This window comes from Mastacembelus armatus, chromosome 9, assembly GCF_900324485.2.
Source record: "Mastacembelus armatus chromosome 9, fMasArm1.2, whole genome shotgun sequence".
NCBI classification, from domain to species: Eukaryota; Metazoa; Chordata; class Actinopteri; order Synbranchiformes; family Mastacembelidae; genus Mastacembelus; species Mastacembelus armatus.
In genome coordinates, this window is record NC_046641.1 from 1,793,545 (window position 1) to 1,814,830 (window position 21,286).

Below are 21,286 nucleotides of genomic sequence, written 5' to 3' on the forward strand. Positions count from 1 at the left end.
ACCATTTTTATGTACTCTGTGTCATTTGAGTTGTGTTCAGATTGTGATCCAGTTGTCAGTTCCACTTTGAGTTTAGTAGGTCAAATATATATCTTTTCGATCCATGAACATCTCACAGTATTAAAAATTCCATGTGTTCATGAATATAGTTTGTTCTGAATAAACTGAAGAAGGCAACCTTACACATATGACCACTTCAAACATCAGTATCATAGACCTTAAATTTAGGTGACAGTGTGTTGACTACTAAGCTACAATGCACAAGGTTCCTGGCACTGAAGGCCGTAGACCCCAAAAAACAAGTCATGTGATGAGAAGCACGGGGAAAAGCAAAGACTGGGAATCGCAGCCGCTCTATGCATATATGTGTGTGCACAGGAATGTGTGCAGGTTTAGCAGCATTTAGAATGAAGTCTGGCAACATACTCATCTGTCCAGCAGAGGGTTCTCCTCTATGACACAGACTGATTCATTTCTTATCCTGATCCTTCACTGATAAGAAATATTTTTGTGGAGCTATCAGCTCCCTACCCATCAATGGGTGTTTGAAAAAAGCATTGCATAACACTTTGGTCAAAAAACAAAAACAATAAAACTAAAAAAAAGCAAACCTAGCTAATCTCCCCTTCCCTTGCAATAAAGCCCTACATCTCCAGTCTATGATTGTAAAAAATACCCGTATGCTCCTTTTCAATGAAGTACCTGCAGATCCAACAACTGTCACCTTAACTCATGGAATGTAAAATTGACAAGATGACTTCCCATAAGTAGGATGTCTGAGAATCCATGAAGAGATAAAGTAGCTCAATTCTGCTAATTCATTTTGCATTATCAATGTAACAAAACACTGCTTTTCCATTTGTGATTTATGCAGCTCTTTAGAACATTCAGTCTCTGATTGATGTGCCAAAGCATCGACAGGGGTTTGGTTTTAGACTGGGCAACTCTTCATTTAACAGCAAGAAAAGGTACCTGAAAATAGTAATAACATCTTCCTGAGGTAGTCTCAAAACACTCGTTAGGTGTCTATCTGCCCTCGACTGAATAAAATAAACTCTTTTAAAGTCTAGCTCTAAAAATGGCAACACTGACACATTGAGCAAACTGGATACACACTTGTAAACTCCAAAGACCAATGCATCTACGAGCATTTCTTTTGTACAGAAGCATGTGCACAGTGTAAATCAGCATACATTCAGCTCTGTCGTGTAATAAATATATAAAGAAAAAAGTTACAAAAACAAACTAGCTCCTTGTCACATTCACAAGAGGGGAGACCAGTCCCTCCACTTGGGGGATCGGGGGTTGCCTAGTTTCCAGAAGAGGTGGTCACACAGGGCGACGGGCCGGTCCTGTAGCTGGTCAAGCTGGATTTGCAGGAGTGCAAGACGGCTTTAAACAGGAGGGGAAGCTGCTCCAGAGGGACATTTACCAGCTTCCCTGCAAACACAAGCAATTTTTATAATTAGCCTAGTTACAGTGACATGGTATGATTTTGAGAATAAATCTAACAATGATTGAGCTTCGTGATGACAAGATAATATAAGTCTGTCAAAATAAAATAATATCACCAGTACTGGTCCCCAGTCGCAAGCAGGGAAGAACTGAGGGAGGCTAAAATGATCAGTACTGGAAATTCAGCAAAAGGTCCTACAGTAACTCATCAGTACAGAACCAGTTAAATCCTACCCACTGCTCTGCTGCTTTCAGGTTCCTCTTTCTTTCTCATTTTAATTTCTATTTACTATGGTACTAGGTTGCTGGGGTTTTTGTGTGTGTGTGCAGGGAGGACTCTGATAATTAATTGTCAATGAAACCCAGCACCTTATGCACATATTTCAAATTAAAAGCAAACCAGGGCAGTGAGGGATTATGGCCTTTGAAGCACTGGAAGCTTTTCCAACTTGAAATGGGAACAGGAAGTGTCACAAACAGCAACTTACTGACCAAAAAAAAAATAATTTAAAAATAGTTGAAGCAAATGGAACTAACTGATGAGTGACAAGTTTTCACACAAGACCTTTATGACTTTGAAGCTGCAAAATATTTGTTATTGTCACACAAACATTAAGACAAACAGGAATCTGGAGGTGTATAATATGTATTCACACCCTTGGCTGAAGCCCCTAAATGGACTTATGGACCTTATACTTGTATAGCACTTTTCTACACTCAAGTGTACTCAAAGTGCTTTTACACTATTTGTCCATTCACCCAACTGCTCACACAATCGCTCACACATTCATACACTGGTGGAACAGTCACCAGGGGCAACTGGGGGTTCAGTGTCTTGCCCAAGGACACTTTGGCCTGTGGACCAGGGTAGCCAAGGATTGAACCACCAACCCTCTAGTTCATGGTCGACCTGTTCTACCTCCTGAGTCACAGCCGACCATAAATAATATGTGGTCCAATGAATTAGCTTAAAAATTCCCATGATTCTTTGATTAGGGTCCACCTGCGTGCAATCAGTGTCACATGATCTGTCACATGATGTCAGTATAAAGACAACTGGTCTGGTCTAAAAGGTCTCTAAGTCTGCACCAATACTATGGAAGCAACATAAAGACCAAGGAGCTTTCCAAACAGGTTAGAGACAAGTTGTAGAGAAGTAATGAGCAGGGTTGGGGTATAAAAAAACATTCCAGACACTGAGCACCTCAAGTAACACGGTTAAATCCATTGTAACTGAATGGAAAGATTATGGCACCACTACAAACCTGCCAAGAGAAGGCTGCCCACTTTATGCCCCTTTATTGAAAGAAGCAGAAAAAAAGCAATTGCTTCAAGACAAAAAAAAAAAAAAACATAATTAGACTTTGCCAAACAGCATGGGTCAGAGTTCTCAAGCACATGGGAGAAAGTCCTCTGGTCAGATGAGACTAAAATCTAACCTTTTGGTTATCATGAAAAATATTATGCCTGGTGCAAACCCAATACCTCTTGTTTCCCTGAGAACAATATTCACACAGTGAAGCGTGGTGGTGGCAGTATCATGCGCCTTTTTACTGGCAGGGATCATAAAACTGGTCAGGATTAAAAGAAAAGTGGATGCCATTAGATAATGGGCAATTCTTGAAAACAAAAACAATGAAACTAAACATACAAAGCTACACTGCAGTGATTTAAAGAGAAACATTTAAATGTCTTGGAATGGCCTGTCAAAGCCTAGAACTCAATCCAATTCACAACCTGTGGCACGACTTGCAGATTGCTGTACACTAATGCAACCCAACTAACTTGAAGGAGCTGAAGCACTTTTGCTATTAAGAATGGTCATAGACCTCATTGGCTAGAAGTGCTAAGCTAATAGACACATATCCCAACAGACCTACAGTTGTAATTGCAGCAAAAGTTGGCTGCAAAAATGCACCCTCCAGATTTCTGTTTGTCTTAATGTTTGTGTCAAGTTTTTTGAGACATTTAAGACATTTAAACTCAATTTTGCTATATTTGTACGAACATTTTTCCACCATTGGCTGGACAATAGAATTAAACTTTCATTGGTCAAGCCACCATTGTACTAGTTAAGTAATAATGAGCAGAAGCCATCTAGTTAGAAGTATTGACGCATTTCTGAAGTTACCACTATTTAGAGGCAGCCATGTTCACCACACCTTACCACGAATTCAGTGCCACCTAAAACATGCTAGGCATTGTTTATACTGTACTTGGAGGCCTTACCTGCGATGCAGCGGATCTCTGGTAGACACATCATGATCTCAGGGAAGCGTTTGGGCTGGTGTGGGTACTTATACTCAATGTAATCCTGACACACGTACCAGTAACGTTTGTTCAACTGCTCAAGCTGGGAGATGCTGGACAGTCCTCTGATATCTGAACAAATACAAATGACAGAGGATTGCTAAATAAAGAATACAGTATGGGTCTTTGCAAGTTTGGATTCATCAGTAGTAGAGCTTATGTTGTTACCTTGGTTGAGGAAGTTGATGGCTTTCATACAGGCATACTCCTCATTACTAATCTTCAGTTGGTGGAACTTGCGAAACAGATATATCAGCCTCTCCATGACTTCCATCCCATCCTCACTGAAGCTGAAGAATGAGACACAGACTCATCATGCTGGAAAAATATCATAATTTCTTCAGGCTTAGGGTTAGTATAATTTTAAACTATATTCTCTGACCAGAACATGAGGTAACTGTGTTATAGATTTGCTGTCCACATTAAAGTCTACTGTGATGAAACAAGCACGTCAAAAAAATGTAAGATCCTCTCAAAACTATAATCTTCTGTGCTTCAGCGAACAAGGCAAAAATGAGGGAGGGAATATGTCAGATCTACTGCAAGTGCTTAAACTTCTTGCTGATCTCAAATCTTTTTGAATGAGTTAGAAAGACCAATAAAGTTTAATTCCATTTATCAGATCCTAATTCCCTGTCTGTCGGGCTCACTCGCCCCTAATCTCCTTCACAAACTTTAGCGGTGCCACTCTAAATCAGATATTTACTTCTAAAACACAGACTAATTGAAGCAGCAGAACAGCACTACATCTAAGGAGAGTGTTTGTCATGAGGTCAGATCATTCTGGTCTGATTTACACACCACCATATCCCCACACATCCTTTTCTACCCAGCATGAGACATGTGTGGATGTACATGCCAGACAGTGCTAGCCACAGCTCTGTCCTGAGGAGTCCTCCCATTCACGGACCACTTCACTGGCCTTCATCCAACAATTCTTTCCCTGCTGTGATAAAGGAAAATATCAAACCCTTTCAAAGATACTGAGCTCACAGAGTGGAAAGACTCTGTTGTTACAGTTGTTACAGTGATTTGATAACTGATCACCAAATTGACCTACTTTATCTTACTGAAACCTGGTTACAGCAGGATGAATATGTCAGTCTGAATGAATCAACCCCCCTCAGTCATAAAAATTATCATGTTCCTCGAAGCACAGGTCGAGGTGGAGGAGTAGCTGCAATCTTCCACTCAAACTTATTATTAAACTTTCATCCTCAGAACAGTTATAACTCATTTGAGAGCCTCACTCTTAGTCTCTCACATCCAAACTGGAAAACACAAAAACCAGTTCTACTTGTCATTTTGTACCGTCCACCTGTTCCTTACTCAGAGTTTTTAACTGAATTCCCTGACTTCCTGTCTGATTTAGTGCTTAGATCTCATAAAGTCATTATAGTGGGAGATTTTAACATTCATGTAGATGTTGAAAATAACAGCCTCAGCATTGCATTTAATTCTATATTAGATTCAATTGGTTTCATTCAAAACGTTAATAAACCCACCCACTGTTTCAATCACACCCTTGATCTTGTTCTGACCTATGGCATCGAAATTGAACATCTAATAATTTTCCCCCCAAATCCTGTTTTGTCAGATCATTCTTTAATAACCTTCGAATTTAAAATGATGGATCATGCAGCGTCTGGAAGAAAATTCCACTACAGCAGATGTTTATCCGACAACGCTGTTAATAAATTTAAGAAAATGATTCCATCTTTATTTGCATCTATGCCAAGTATAAACATAGTGGAGGGCAGCTGCCTTAATCCTACTCCCTACCAAATTGATCATGTTGTTGACAGCGCTGTAACCTCACTGCGTGAAACGCTTGATTCTGTAGCCCCTCTGAAAAAGAAGTTAGTGATTCAGAGAAGACTAGCCCCATGGTATAATTTACATGTTCGTACCTTAAAGCAGGCATCACGAAGGCTGGAAAGGAAGTGGCGTTCCACAAACTTAGAGGAAATTTTTCTAGCCTGGAAAAACAGTCTACTAACATATAAAAAAGCTCTCCGTAAAGCCAGAACTGCATACTATTCATCACTAATAGAGGAAAATAAGAACAATCCCAGGTTTCTTTTCAGCACTGTAGCCAGGCTGACAAAAAGTCACAGCTCTGTTGAGCCCAGTGTTCCCTTAGCTCTCAGCAGTGATGAATTTATGAGTTTCTTTACAAATAAAATCACAACTATTAGAGATAAAATTCAGCAGATGCTTCCTATACCTGCAATAAATGAATCTTTTACTACAGTAGCTCTTGAATCATCTGTAGGACCTCAGTTATGTTTAGACTGCTTCTCTCCTATAGATCTCTCTGAATTTACATCAGTAGTTGCTTCATCGAAATCATCAACGTGTCTCTTGGACCCCATCCCGACTAGACTGCTTAAAGGCACCCTGCCATTAATGAACTCATCTTTATTGGACTTGGTAAATTTATCTCTAGTATCAGGCTACGTACCACAGGCCTTTAAGACTGCAGTAATCAAACCTTTACTCAAAAAGCCTAGTCTTGATCCAGGTGTCTTGGCTAATTATAGACCAATATCCAACCTGCCATTTATTTCTAAAATCCTAGAAAAAGCTGTTGCTAAGCAGCTATCAGACCACTTACACAGGAATGAACTATTTGAAGATTTCCAATCAGGATTTAGAGCACATCATAGTACAGAAACAGCACTGTTGAAAGTTACCAACGATCTTCTCTTAGCCTCAGATAATGGACTTGTTTCGATACTTGTCCTCCTAGACCTTAGTGCAGCATTCGACACCATTGACCACAATATCTTATTACAGAGACTGGAGCATGTGATTGGTATCAGAGGAACAGCGTTAAAGTGGTTCCAATCCTATTTATCGGACAGATTCCAGTTTGTTCATGTCCATGATGAACCTTCCACACGAACAAAAGTTAGTTATGGAGTTCCACAAGGTTCTGTGCTAGGACCGATTCTGTTCACCCTGTACATGCTTCCTTTAGGATATATCATTAGGAAGCACTCTATTAATTACCACTGCTATGCGGATGACACTCAGTTATATCTATCTATTAAACCTGTTAACACAAACCAGTTAACCAGACTTCAAGCCTGTCTAACTGACATAAAGGCTTGGATGACCAGTAACTTTTTACTTTTAAACTCGGAGAAAACAGAAGTCATTATATTTGGGCCTAAAAATCTCAGAAATAACTTTTCTAAAATTATAGCTACTCTAGATGGCATAGCCCTGGCCTCCAGCACTACTGTAAAAAACCTTGGAGTTATTTTTGACCAGGACATGTCCTTTAACTCACACATAAAACAAATTTCTAGAACTGCATTCTTTCACCTGCGCAACATTTCCAAAATTAGGAACATCCTGTCTCAAAATGATGCAGAAAAACTACTCCATGCGTTTGTTTCCTCAAGGCTAGATTACTGTAACTCATTACTATCTGGATGTCCTAATATCTTAATAAAAAGCCTCCAATTAATCCAGAATGCCGCAGCCAGAGTCCTGACAGGAACTAGCAAGAGAGATCATATTTCTCCTATATTGGCTTCTCTTCATTGGCTCCCTGTAAAATATAGAATAGAATTTAAAATCCTTCTTCTCACATACAAATCCCTTCATAATCAAGCTCCTTCATACCTTAAAGACCTCATAGTACCATATTATCCCAATAGACCACTTCGCTCTCAGAGTGCAGGCCTACTTGTGGTTCCCAGAGTTCTCAAAAGCAGAATGGGAGGCAGAGCCTTTAGCTATCAAGCTCCTCTCCTGTGGAACCAGCTCTCAGCCTGGGTTCAGGAGGCAGACACTCTCTGTACTTTTAAGGCTAGACTTAAAACCTTCCTCTTTGACAAAGCATATAGTTAGGGCTGGCTTCAGGCAACCCTGAACCATCCCTTAGTTAGTTATGCTGCTATAGGCCTAGACTGCCCGAGGACCATCGGTGCACTGAGCTCCCCTACCCTACCCCCCCCCCCCCCCCCCCCCCCCTCTCTCCCACCTCATGTATATTCCACCATTGAATGTTACTAACCTTGTGCTCTCTCTCTCCCCTAGTTTGTGCTCTCTCCCTCTCTCTCTGTTCTCTCTGTACCTTCTGCAGGTGTCCCTGGTCCTGGAGCTGTTTATCGCTGATGTGCAGTTACTGGCCCCACCAACTTGCAGTGTCTATTTGTTGTTTATTTTTGCTGTTCTTTTCTCTCTGCTCTATCCACTCACCCCAACCGGTCGAGGCAGATGGCCGCCCAAACTGAGCCCGGTTCTGCTGGAGGTTTTTTTCTTCCGTTAAAGGGAGTTTTTCCTCTCCACTGTCGCCAAGTGCTGCTCATAAGGGAATTGTTGGGTTTTTAGTTTTAGTTTTTGTAAAGTGCCTTGAGATGATTTGTATTGTGATTTGGCGGTATACAAATAAAATTGAATTGAATTGAACAGTAGGAAATATGTAACTCCTGATATCCACCTTCCTTGCCAGTGAAATACTGAATTGGAGTGGGCCCCAGAGCTTTAATCTAACACTTAACATCTTGTGTATGTTAATGGCTCCACAAAGGAGAGGGAGGGTCAATACCAGGTAATATAGGTGAGATACTACCGACACATATGAATGAGACTAATGCCTTCAAGTCATTCTTTTGTGTAAATACAAATGTCAAATGCACAATGGCGCTTACAACCTCACTGTTGTACCGGTGTATGTTAGATAATGGTAGTTAATTAGTTAACATCGGGTTTAAAGCAGTATACTCTTTTGGCTACATGTTGATATGTAAGGTTACTATCGCAAACATGATAGCTAACACAAACTTATCCATAAAATGGATAATACAATAACCAGCAGCAAACTCTTTCCTCTCCAAACTATTTTCCACGCACCCCTGCAGCTCGTCGTCAGACGGCGTGTACTTGGCAGTGACATCGGCCAGGTCTCCAAAGATCTGGGCACTGTAAATGGTTAGGCAGGAGAGCAGGATGAGCTCCTGCCATGTGGAGCTAAGCAGGCAGGTGTAGTCCTCTATGGAGAGCTCGCAGAAGAATGGCAGCTTTTTGATCCAGGAGATCTGGCGGAAGAGTAGCTCATCTGCCAGGCGACACAGCAGGGCAAATAGTTCCACCTGTGTCACTTTGTACCTGGGATGCATAGACAACAACCTAGGATTAGTCATATTTGATTCAGATAATGCTCTGTTGAGCTATTTTCACTGTAGACCATCTCTAATTTGAAATGTGACAATATATTTACTGGTAGGATGATCATACCCAATACCATACTCAATGCTTAAGCCGAATACATACTCCACGAGAAGCATTGTGGGAATCTGACAGAAACTACAATACAGCGGATAAGATATCAGATATCGCCATGTTTTACGACAGACGCGCTCCTCCGTACACAAGGTATCCTCTATCCACAAATTATTTGCCATTTGTGTGTCTTCATGTGCCTTACAAGACGTGTTATAAAGATTTTCATACTTTCTTACCGCCTCTGGCAGCTGTTCCTCAAGACTATACATTGCTATGACAACCAGCAGCAGAAAAAGCAGGAAGACAACACTTCCACTTTCCGCATTAACCACACCCACTTTGAATTTCTGACCAATCACACAATCGCTGTCGGACACCACATGAGAAAAAAAGTTCTGCCCAGATGATGTGTTGAGAACAAACTGTGAGACCTCTCAAACCAGTTGTGCAGAAAAAATGACAATGTTTTCTCGCAGCCTAGGAGAGAGAACAAACTTCTCGTGGAGTATGTATAGGTCTTTCGAGCTTGAAAAAGCAATTCCATCAAAAGAAGTTAAAAAAATTAGGCAACTGTCAAATTTAAAGTATCACTGCATTCTCCTAAAGTGGATGTAAGAAACAGTTGTCTTAGCATACTGTTTTTTATTGTTATTTATTGTTAATAGATAAAAAAGGAGGCAGTGGTTCATACTATTAGCCAGTTTGGCGATGAGATAACAATTTAAATGGTCTTTGGAAAAGCACTTAACTTACAATCTAAAAAAATATCATTCAGGCTCATCCAGCTATGTGATAGGATAGAGACAAGGTAATGTCATTAAGCATTTAACAGTAATGGTGGACTGTAGCCCTAGGTGTCGCCCATGTCCTGATGTGTTCTTATCCTGTGGCATGATCACTATTGGACTGGCTGCATAATGAGCACACAGGGGAAAACTTTTTTCTATTAAAAACAAAGTTTTACAATGTAGCCCAATCTGCACTCATCTTTGCTTTCAGCAAAATGTTCAAATTCAGTGTAGGCTGAGTCCCTGACATAGACAAAATAGCAGTACGCAGGCTGAATTCAAAGGTGCTTGGCCATTATTCATTACAAATATTAAACAGAATTTAGCTGAGTAACAAATACAGTATTAAGCATTTCTGTAAATAAAAGAAACAGACCCACTTCATTTAAAAGCAACTCCTACAAGAGCCAAATTGCAGGACTGAACCAAGCAAATATGGATGGTTTTAAGTTTATAGTAGCGGTTTGTAGTAAACAGGCTAAAACATGAAAAACCCCTGGTATGTCTTTTCAAATTTCTAGTCACATGATAAAAGATACTTAGAACTTAGAACTTCTATAAACATATGTTGGGATTAAGTCTACATAATGTAGTATGTTCTGCATGCATTGTCTCACCCGTCTTCTATCAGCATAGGTGTGGCCAGCGGGGCCAGGTCTTCAGCAGCCACCAGTTGCAGCACCAGTGGGTGGGACTGCGGGAAGACACTGCGTGGCTGTGGGGCAAGCAAGCCAGACTGGGCCGTGTAGCCGAAGAGATGAGGCAGTAGCTGGTAGTGTGTGGACATGGAGGTGTTGATGTACTGGTCCCTGAGGGCTGCTGTGTAACCATTAATTTCCACCGAGCGACTACATACACACAGAGGTCAAATGTTAAGACACCTGACCATGTTTTTTTGTCTGGCATTTTAAAAATTCACATAAAATGATTGATATGTTTCATATCTTGGTGTCCAGTATATAGCAGGGTTAATGGTTCTCCTCTGCTTCCTTTGATTGTGCTACACTAAGCTACATACTGCTCCTTTAAACTTAGCAACCAGTAAGCTTTATCTAGGACAGTGGTGGAGCACCACTCTTTTAAAATTAATGCCATTGTAAGTTACTTATAGACATAACTTTGCAGTTGATTTTGTACCCGCATACCAAAATCTAGGCTACTCAGGCATTCTGCTTTTGTTGTTCATTTCTGTTCTGATCTAATTTGATAAAATAAGCATTCCTCTGAATTGCTACCAGACTGAGATAAACCTAATGTTTATACAAAATGGGACTAAAATAAATGCCGTCATGCGAGTACCTAGACAATATTTGTCCTTGGTGAGTGCAGATAGACAATGCGCTCGTCTCCATAGCAAGAACAGCAGATAGTGCTGCAAGTTCTTTGTGTCTGCTATCATCACCAAGCCTGAGGAGGTGCATATTCAGGCATTCTTTGGCTGATGAATACCTTCACTAAAGTCTGGATGAGACAGGAACGAGGTGTTAGACTGTCAGGGCCGGCTCATTATCTCAATGAAGGGCCGAGTGCTGGCTCTGCGTGCATGAGTGGATGAGATGAACAACTCACTTGGATGACAGAGTGGAGGCGGGTGATGGCTGGTTGCCCTCCGAGGCACCGTTGCTGGGAGAACTGTGGTCGCTGTCACCGTTGTTGCCCCAGGTGTGCTCTGGGGCCTCCTCCTTGAACTCCTGCCCTGACATGATCCGCTCTATCTCCTCCTCTGTTATCTAAAACACATACACACAATAGAGCTGTGGGGTTTTTCTGGAGCTTATAGCACATCCTCATGTGACCAAAAACATTCTCAGTTCATTTGATTATCATTGACTAGCACAGTGCTGCTTTTCAGCAATGCTGAGGTGCAAGGACACAATTACACAATGAAACAGGGAGCTAGAGAAAGGAGGCAAACCTGTGTGTACCTGTAAAGCTATAGCCTACACAGTGAGGACCAGTTTGAGTTATAGACCATGGGTGTAAGGCCCATTCCCAATTTCTGACACACTTTGAAGAGGCTGTTTGAGGGTTAGAATTAGGTTCAGGTTTGGGTTAGAGGATGCATTATATAAAGACTGTCCTCACAAAGATAGCTGTACAAACGTGTGTGTGTGTGTGTGTGTGTGTGAGACTGACTGACACACATGCGCCTAAAATAGAATCCTTGCAGATATGTGTAGGGAGAAAACACAGACAAAAGCCTTTCTGAAAGGCATTAGCATGCTAGAAAATGTGGTGTCTTGAAACTGCGGTTAGGGTCAATTCACTTTCATTTCCATCAATTCAGCACATATAGTGAAACAGCAATTCATTTCATATTAATGACAGAGAGGTCCTTCTTTCATTAGGGTTTACAATAAAACCATCTTTCAATGGAAGCGAGCCTGTCTGTTTTTTTATTTTTTTGACTTGTTGAATTGAGTTGGAATAGAGTGACCACCTCCTTTCGTTGAATTGTGGCTCAGTGGCCTTGTGTCACACATTTTCCTGACCATTTGTTTTCTCGCCAATGTTACCAGTGATGCCAGCGATGAATAGAGAATAAACAGTGCTACTTGATTATACTGATGCTATAACAAGGTCAGGGCTCAGTCTCATTACATCCTTCAAGAGGATCCCTACCCTCAAATCTTTAGCATTACAGTACTCCATCTCAGTGTTACTTAAATGAATGGTTTGTGCTGTGAATATATTCACTGTAAGCAAGCTAGCTCCGAGACTCAGCCAGGATAATATGTACAGGGTGACTGGAAACTGGGAAGGGTCAGTGGATGTCATAAAAACAAAATCCCTGGAGTCAGTGATTTACCTGAACAGGCCCGATGCTTTTGTTCCTCCCTCCTGGCATTCCATCCTCCCTAATTGCTACAGGACAAAAATAAATAATCCATCTTAATGTGGTCCATTAACAAAACATGATCCATCACAAGTATCATAGCACTACCTAGTGGCTTAAATAAATCACCCAGTACTTTGCTTCACAAAATTTATATCATGTCATTATTTTCCTCTTCACTTCTATCTATAGCTTTTCCTGTTTCTGTTGGCAGGCAGACATGTTTTCTTTCTGTTCCCTGGGAATGGTTTATTAAAAACTGGGAGTTAAGTAAATATAGCAATGTGTCAAGAGAAGCTTGGCTTAATCAACATTTTTGAGAATATATCACTTAAAGTGAAATCTTCAAGCTGGAGGAGCTCTGAAAGGTCACTTAAGATTTTCATCCACTAGGAGGCAGTGTATGCTTGTGGTGGTAAAATCTAACACCAGGCATAAGGACAGTGTTTACTTAACATTAAGCTGTATGTATGCCACTAAGGAGTGCTGTAACTACACAGAGTTGTTGATAGAACTGATGTACTTCAGACGTCTCTGGTACAAGTTCAGCAAGTTGGACTCTAAAAACAAAGACAGCTATGTCTAAATCTTTCCGTGGTTTTATCAGTTGTTGGGTAATACACATTTTGAGTAATGAGATCTCTTTTAAAAAACTGTACTTAACTTACCCACCTTTGTTAAAGTTATATAGATCTGACTGTTTAGAATTTACTATAGACTATACATGTCTATACAAATACACTCACTAAGTCTGGTAAATAAAGGGTGACATTGATGTACCCAGTGAACATCATTGATGAATATCAGTAATAAATATTCAACAATGTCAAATTGAAGCCTAATTTAGGTTTGGGCACTGAATCTTTTCATGCAGGAGGATGAGAAAATCAAAAAAAGATAAAGAATCCCTGGTTGCAGCTTAGAGGTGAGGATGTGCTGCTTTTCTTTCAAAATTATTACAAAAACTTTATCATTATATGATACAAATATAAATATGGTTACAAATGCTTTAGAATTTGCTGTAATGGCCTCATTAAGATAAAGGAAGCTGAAGCATTACCCTGATCTTTAGTAAATTATAGTAATCATTTTTCATTATTTTTATAGACAATAGAAATAGATAGATAGATAGTTACATAGATGACTTGAATAATAATGTGCAGCCCTAGACAAAAGTGCAGATGATTATTGTTGTTTTTAAAAGATTATTCAATTGAATTAATTTTTTTACCTTAGATGTTATTTATTTGTCCTATTAAAAAATGTTTCATATTTATGTTACATGTGAATATATTATATTTGAGGTCTGAAAAATGACGTTTCACTTCCATGGAGAGAACTTCATGCAGATTGTTGACCCTATGACCTGACTACACACTCACCTTTGCGATTCATCCCCATTTGCAGACACTTGAGCAGTCGGCAGTACTGGCAGCGGTTGCGTTGCTTGCGTGACATTTCACAGTTCTTGTCACGGCTGCAGCGGTACACACGCTTGTTACATATGCTACGCTTGAAGAAACCCTTGCAGCCCTCACAGGAGATGATGCCATAATGCAGGCCTGTGGCACGATCTCCACAGATAAGGCAAGTACGCTGGTCAGCTGGATCATCTGCAAAGGAAAGAAAAGAAAAAAAAATTTAGAACCATTTCCATCCACTTCTTTGCACTAATTCATGCACACAGTGAAGAAAATCTGTGGGTGCAAAAAACCTTGCTGAAGGCACAAGTTTTTAATTGAGATCACAGAGGTAGGTAATGGCTTAAGGACTAGGCAGCCACAGGCTAATCCAAAGGATTCTTTAGCTCTCACTCTAATTCTGACAGTGGAGGTGTAACAGGCCGCAGGATAGAGAGTGGAGAAATCTTAACCATGTTTGTTCAAAAGCTGTGAAGAGAAGGCGGCAAGCCAAATTGACACACCTGCTTTTTTTTTTTTACAATCTCTCCTTTCTGTCCTCTCAACTACAGGGGTATTGCATAAAGAGGCCTCTTTGTAGGATGACCTCAGAAACAAATTACTCTGAGCTTTGTCAAGTTCTGTCAATATTTTACCCACTTATTTACAGTATCTTTAAAAACATTTTCTTGTGACTTGTACTTCCAATTTCTGGCAAATTTTGCAGTGATTCACTTTAAAATCTACCAGCACTCAGTCATGCCTCTCTTTGCATGGATGTTCCACACTTTGTCAATTGCTAACCTTCCCCTTGTTTCCTAAAAGCACATGCTCTTTTTGCTGGTCACTCCATAATTTGAAACACATGTGAGGGAATATTATTTAGGGGCTCAGGTTAGGATGACCAGGGGGGGCAGCGTGTGGAAAAGGATTTCCTGAACATAGATTAGAGACCAAATATTTCCCTTTTCCATGAAGTTCATTATACGTACTATTTCATATTACAGTAATGTGGGTTGGTCAGACTGGTTAGCAGTTTACTGACCATGACATAAGGCAACATGGAGACCAGGAAAAGACATGGTCCAAAGTCTACAAGTGAAATTACATTTGGATTTATGGAAAACCATATAGATGTGCTAGAGCTGGTAGAAGATCAAAGAGAGATGGGTTCTAATGAGGACCTGCCTTGTTAAGCTACTTTACTAATCACATAAAATGTAACGGCAGAAATCTGGAAAGCTGCTGAAAATCTTCTCTTAATCCCACATATACCTCCAGGCCACATAATGCACATAACCAAACTCACAGAGGAAGCTGAGAATTAGGTCAGATCACATATTCTTTGCTGTCCACAGTGTAAAGCTTTACACACCCATACATATTAAGAAATCATCTACACCCCACCCTTCCTGTGAACAGCTGGGGAAAAAAGATGTTTTGGATTCCATGGTTACAGGGGAAAGCCTCGCTCTGCTCATCCTGGTTTCTGCAGGAATGTGGCCTACTGCTGATCTGTATCACTGTTCAAGTAGGATCAAACATATCAGGACATGATAAAAATTAGACTGATACAAGATGTTAATGTTTCTAATATGATTGAGGTTCCTCCTTGGCTAATGTAGCACAAAAAAAGCTGTGTGGTGAAACTATTAGAGTTAGAAATAATACGCTATACTGACTGACAATGTAACAGCTGGACTCTTTTGGTTAAGGGTCAAAATGAATACCACAGAACCAGAGATATTGTCATTTTTATTTTTAGACAAGCTTTGCCCTTGTCAACGCCTAGCACCTGCATCGTCCACTGAGTAGTTTAATCAGCAGCCATTCGATCTGAGATTCACTCGTGCTGTGTTAAAGCAATAAATGTAGCTTGGAGCCTTTGGCCAGTGGGAGAAATGAGGAGCTAATATCTAATGCCACTCTATTGGGTTTTTTAGTTTATAAGACTGCAGACCCATTCGACACTTACTCAAGTGACAATTGAGGACATTTATGTGCCTTCACACACCTCCCTCTGGAGCCACAAATAGATTTATGCCACTGTTTTCACATATGTAGTAGCATTGCCCAACCCCTGGAAACAGACTTTGATGTGGAAAATCAGAGCCACCCCTTTTCAATGAGTGTGACAAAGGCCATAAAAACACTCTGTTCTTCCTATGAAGACATCATACAGATTGGACTCCTCATCCTCTTTTACATTCAGCCCTGCAATCTCTAACACCCCATTCAAATTGACACAGTGATGTGGAGGTCTTTCTGTATTGGTCAACACAACCCTCCTTCATGACCCTCCTGTCAACTAGTATTACACATGAGCTGGTCATTGTCCAGCTTTGGTGGTATTATCAGGAATGGTAATTTATTAAATGATATCAAAATTTCAATGTCATTTAACTGACCCACAAAACAGGGAAGACAAGCTGTCTCATAAAAACAGTCTAGTGTGGGTCCAACACTCGTTGGGACTGGACCCAGTCGTGCAGGTCTGCTGTCTAAAAGTAGTGTCTGTTTTCAATTTCACCATTTGCTCCATTGTTATTTTAGGTGAGCTACCTAACTGTTATAACATAGCTTGTATGTGGATTTTTTGTTGCATGGCAACTAGAATCATTCAATAAAAAGTATTTGAGCTCTTGATTCTTCAGTTCTAACATTTAAAAAAGACACAGCTAAGCTTTCCATTTTCATGCGTTACCAGTAGATAAAAGCTTCTGGCAGGATCACTGACTAATGGCTGATAAAGAGTTGTTATGTCCTACTAAATAAAGACCATGGTCATGATAAAGACAAGATTGTATGTGGACAGCAACACGTGTGTTCTCACACAGACTGTGCAGGCAGGGACACAGAGGGAGAATGAAGTTGGTATAACAGGTCTTGAGGCTGCTGTCCAGCAGGTTAATGTGCCTTGGTAAGCATGGAGATTAACCTGTACATCTTATTAATGCAAAACCTGTGTAATGCTCCTTAACCTTTACTACACAGAGACAAGACCTTTACCCTCCTATGGAAGTTTGTGGTGGGAAATCCAATAATGGAGGGAGACAGGCATGTTTCCTGCATGATTCCATGTCTACAACAAGGCGGCTAACTGTATAGAGGGTTTTAATTCCTGTTGGTGGATCTTTGTATACTTCAGCTGATGGAGGAGGATTTACAACATTCAGCTCAAGCCTTGGTCATAAAACAGCACAGGTCAGGTCTTGTCACATGTATGTGGACAAAAGCACACATTTTGCTTGACTGACTCATATTCTTCAAAAACATCTTTATAATGGACTAGATAGTGGTTTGAGGGGTGGGAAAAACAATCTTTTCGACGCATTGTCATTCACTTTAAAACGACTCTAAATCGTTAATAAGTGATTTAAATTTATTAGATTGAATGAAATCCACCAGTTGGACATGTTCTGCCACTACCGGACTACAAAGGGCCTACAGTCATGCGTACAGCGCATGCGCTACAAAAATGTTTAGGCTCATATGTTTAGACGCGGGAGCTATGTGAGAAAAACACAAAAAATGTGCCAGAGGTGCCTGCTTCATTACAAACTACAGTTTAGAAAGATTTTGGATTTTATGAAATTGTATCAGAAGGAAAGTGTGAGTCTACAAAATGTAAATCTACTGTCTGTTTGTCTATTTGTAGCAAATAAATGGCGAAAACAACCAGAGAACAAACTGAATTAAAACGTTTTAATGAGGACTCAAAAGTGAAGTATGATGGTTTTATGGCTTTTAGTCAAGCATAATATGTCCTTTGGACTAAAAGGGCATTTTGCTCACTGGACTTGGCGTTTGAGTACATGTTTGGATTTGTACACATCAGCAAAGGTAAGAAGTATCGTTTTGCTGTTTGTACTCTTGTTAATTAATGAACTGTTGCCACTGTTATAATTCAGTCCTGAATTGGTTTATACTATTTGAATCATGAGGTTTTCTGCTTTTTAAATGACATATAGTTTGTTGGACTTGATTCAAATTAGGCCGGTGATCTTTGGAAATACATTCAGAAATACAATTTCCAGCCCAAATACAGGAGGTGGGGTTTCAAAAGGGAGCAAGTATAGAAATGACGCATTGATGCATTTTTTTTTTTATATATATATCGAATTGTGGTCCTCTGTAGATCTGTGCACTTAATTGAATTTTGATTTTGATTTCAGGTTTCAACGATCTATGTAATCGAGAAAAAATGATTGTTCTGTTTTTCAAGGTATTTTGGCCCGCACTCATAATGACGTGCATGCGCACTTTTGCCCCTCCAGAAGGCCGAGTTCTCTTAGCCTATACTGTCGGCAAAACAAGTTGCGTATGTGGTATCTGGTGGGATTTGCTGGGTTTTTAGTTTTTGTAAAGTGCCTTGAGATGATCTGTATTGTGATTTGGCGCTATACAAATAAAATTGAATTGAAATGAATTGAATTTAAAAATCAGCGCGAGTGAATATGGAAGGAGAGCAGCCACAGAAGTCTTTGGTCAACAAGAGGTAGAAGCAATTCTGTTGTTTGGAAACAGTTTGGATTAGAAGAAGCGGACGTGGATCAAAAACATATTATGTGCAAAATTTGCTACATGGTGGTGTTGGCACCGCTTGGTAACAACACAAATCTTTTTAACCATCTAAAATTTAAACACAGACTGACATATGACTAACTAATGAATAAGAAATTTCAATAGTGACCAAAATAATTGTAATTATGATTTTTTCCATAATCGAGCAGCCCTAGTCCTCTGAATAGAAATTGAATGGAATCGTGGAATGCCTAAATATTCCCACCCCTAGTGGATTGATATAGCAATGCTGTCTTTGTATCAATGTATGTGAAATGTATTGCTCTATATTTATTTTCCTAAACAATGTGAACACATGCCTTGCAGGACTACATATGGCACTGTACATATGCAGTATTGACAAAGTGACTACCGCATGTGTAGCGTGTTAGGAGCTTCTCAAAAACACAAGTGAAACACTTGTAATGTAGACAAAAATTATGTGTGGATGCCAAAAAAAATCCTACAGCACATTATTTGGGAACCACTATTGTAAACTAATGCATGTTCATTCCACCTAAGTTGTACTAATTAAAAAAAGTTGAAAACTACACAAAATATATAAAATTCTTTCATTGAAGAACAAAATATCCAAAAATAATATAAGATCAAAGCAACAAGATTAATAAGAATAAAATAATCATGATATGCTGGAAATGAAACTGCATTTATATTAATAGAAAATATATTTTGAGAAGTGATTTAAAAGGTGTCAGTGTTTCTGGGCGTCTTAGATCTTCAGGCACAAAGTTTATCCAATTTAGTCCCTTACATATTCAGAAAATGACTTTAGATAAAGAGTCCTCACGTGAAAGAACGTGACTCTTGAACCTGTTGAAGAGAGTGCATGAAGCAGCTGAAGTGCCCAACACATATAGCTGGTACTGTGTCTCATGGGACAATGCTACAAGAAATATCATATTGTGACTGTAGTTAGTGGTTGATCTAGTCACCCACTGTTGGTTTAAAGGCCCAATGTTTTGACAATATACAGGACACCGTAATGTAATCTTTAATATTCAAATGAGAAGGACTAATCTTTTGTATGTGTGTGCAATTTAAAAAGGCAGCTCATCAGAGGCATGTGACTGACCTGAAAGCTAAGCCTCCCAGAGAGAGGGACTTTTCAAAGCAGGCTCCAGAGCTCTTGTACTAAAGGTAATTAGAAGAGGGAAGGGTGGGTGAGGTGGGAGGGGGGCACATGGCATAAAGCCTCTCTGAGATAATGACTGGTGAATAGAGGGTATCTAAAGCCCAGAGACAGATTACCATTTAAATGGAGTGAGGTTTAAGTTTGCTGCCTGCAGAAGACTGCAGGGGCAGCCATACTGTACAGGGACAATAGGGCATCAAACAGTGAGCCCATCCTGGGATTACAATTTAACTGTTTTGGTGATTAACTCTACATGGCACAGAGGTTAAGATGACTGAGGATGAAAGAGAGTCTTTCCAGTCTGGGAAATATCCTTGCTGCATTGCTAACTCTTTCTAAAATCTGATGTGTAAAATTAATATCACTTTTATGATTTAGGAAATTAATGACTAATTTTGTTACTGTTTCAAATGCAGATTATTTTCTTGATCTGAAGCTGGAGCTGGGAATGTTTGGCACGGTGCTTGAAAAAATAACATAAAATCACAATATAAATAATGAATGACGATAAAATGACATATGCTGGTTAATTAATCAACTAATTGCTTTAGCTCCATAAATACAGAGGTAACTAAATCCCTTTACAGGAGATGCTCCTCCTAAATAACACAACAAATAGACTACTTCAGCCAATTCAGATATTGTCACATCATTCATCTGCTGTTATCACTATTAGTTGATAGAAAATGCACCTACCAGTAGGCCAGAAGGTACTTATTATCGATCAAACACTTCTCATCAGCAGGACTCTCCCACTGGAGACTGGTGTTCGAGCCCAGTGTGAAGCATTTTGTTTTTTAGCCGCTATTCTTGCAAACTACACATTGATTATTATAATGCCAAAGGCCCTATTAAGGGGTACTTATTTTTGTGCCAAAACATAACTTAGTAATGTCTGTGTGTAAAGCTGGTACATTCTGTGTTTTACTGTACCCTTGAACCAAGGTCTGTGGCATGATAACAGCCTGCTAATGCTGAAGTTAAGCCTCTGTGTTACGGCATGTATGGGAACGTACGCGTCTGTCATTAGGAGATGGTTTTAAAGCTACTGTATTTATACTTATGCAAAAGTGAACATTCTGGCTAGGGGACGCTTAAACAACAAAATGTAGAAGACAGGAAATAGAAATTGGCGAGGAAGACAATTTCTTTGTGAAAATAAGTGGCAAAACAAGCAGCATAACAGACTGGGTATTAATTGTTATATTTCCTGACTTCGTCTGCAAATCTCTCCTCTAGCTGCTACATATTGTTGTCTAAATGCACCTTCTGCATTCTCCCACCTTGTAGCAACTAATCGGCATGCAGGACACACGGCTCCACACAATGAGTAGTTGAGATTTTGGAGATGTGCGCTTTGCCTATGAGCAGTTGCAGACATGTCTAAATTAGCCTTTGGGCTACTGGTAGATGAATAAGGCCCTTCTGAACCATAAATCTGGTTCCAACAACAAGTGATAACAGGCCATTGAATGCAGTGATAACATCCCAAAAGGGTTTTTTTGATGGCTAGTCCCCTTAGGATTAATATGGCAATTTC

The 21,286-nt window shown here is 39.8% G+C and overlaps 1 protein-coding gene across 4 annotated transcripts in view; it reads right to left on the minus strand.

Annotated features, from left to right (window-relative positions):
- Positions 1–514: 514 nt before the first annotated feature.
- nr6a1a (nuclear receptor subfamily 6, group A, member 1a) overlaps positions 515–21,286 on the minus strand; it is an 87,204-nt gene continuing 66,432 nt past the window's right edge. For 3 of the 4 annotated variants that reach the window (XM_026322286.1, XM_026322287.1, XM_026322288.1), the window contains 8 exons: positions 14,013–14,243; positions 12,604–12,659; positions 11,364–11,524; positions 10,412–10,642; positions 8,635–8,889; positions 3,934–4,055; positions 3,685–3,837; positions 515–1,440 (listed from right to left, as the gene is read on the minus strand). In XM_026322286.1, the coding sequence (XP_026178071.1) occupies positions 1,310–1,440; positions 3,685–3,837; positions 3,934–4,055; positions 8,635–8,889; positions 10,412–10,642; positions 11,364–11,524; positions 12,604–12,659; positions 14,013–14,243 (1,340 nt within the window). In that variant the 3' untranslated portion in view covers positions 515–1,309. The remainder of the gene's footprint in view (positions 1,441–3,684; positions 3,838–3,933; positions 4,056–8,634; positions 8,890–10,411; positions 10,643–11,363; positions 11,525–12,603; positions 12,660–14,012; positions 14,244–21,286) is intronic. The other variant, XM_026322289.1, reaches the window with a different exon arrangement.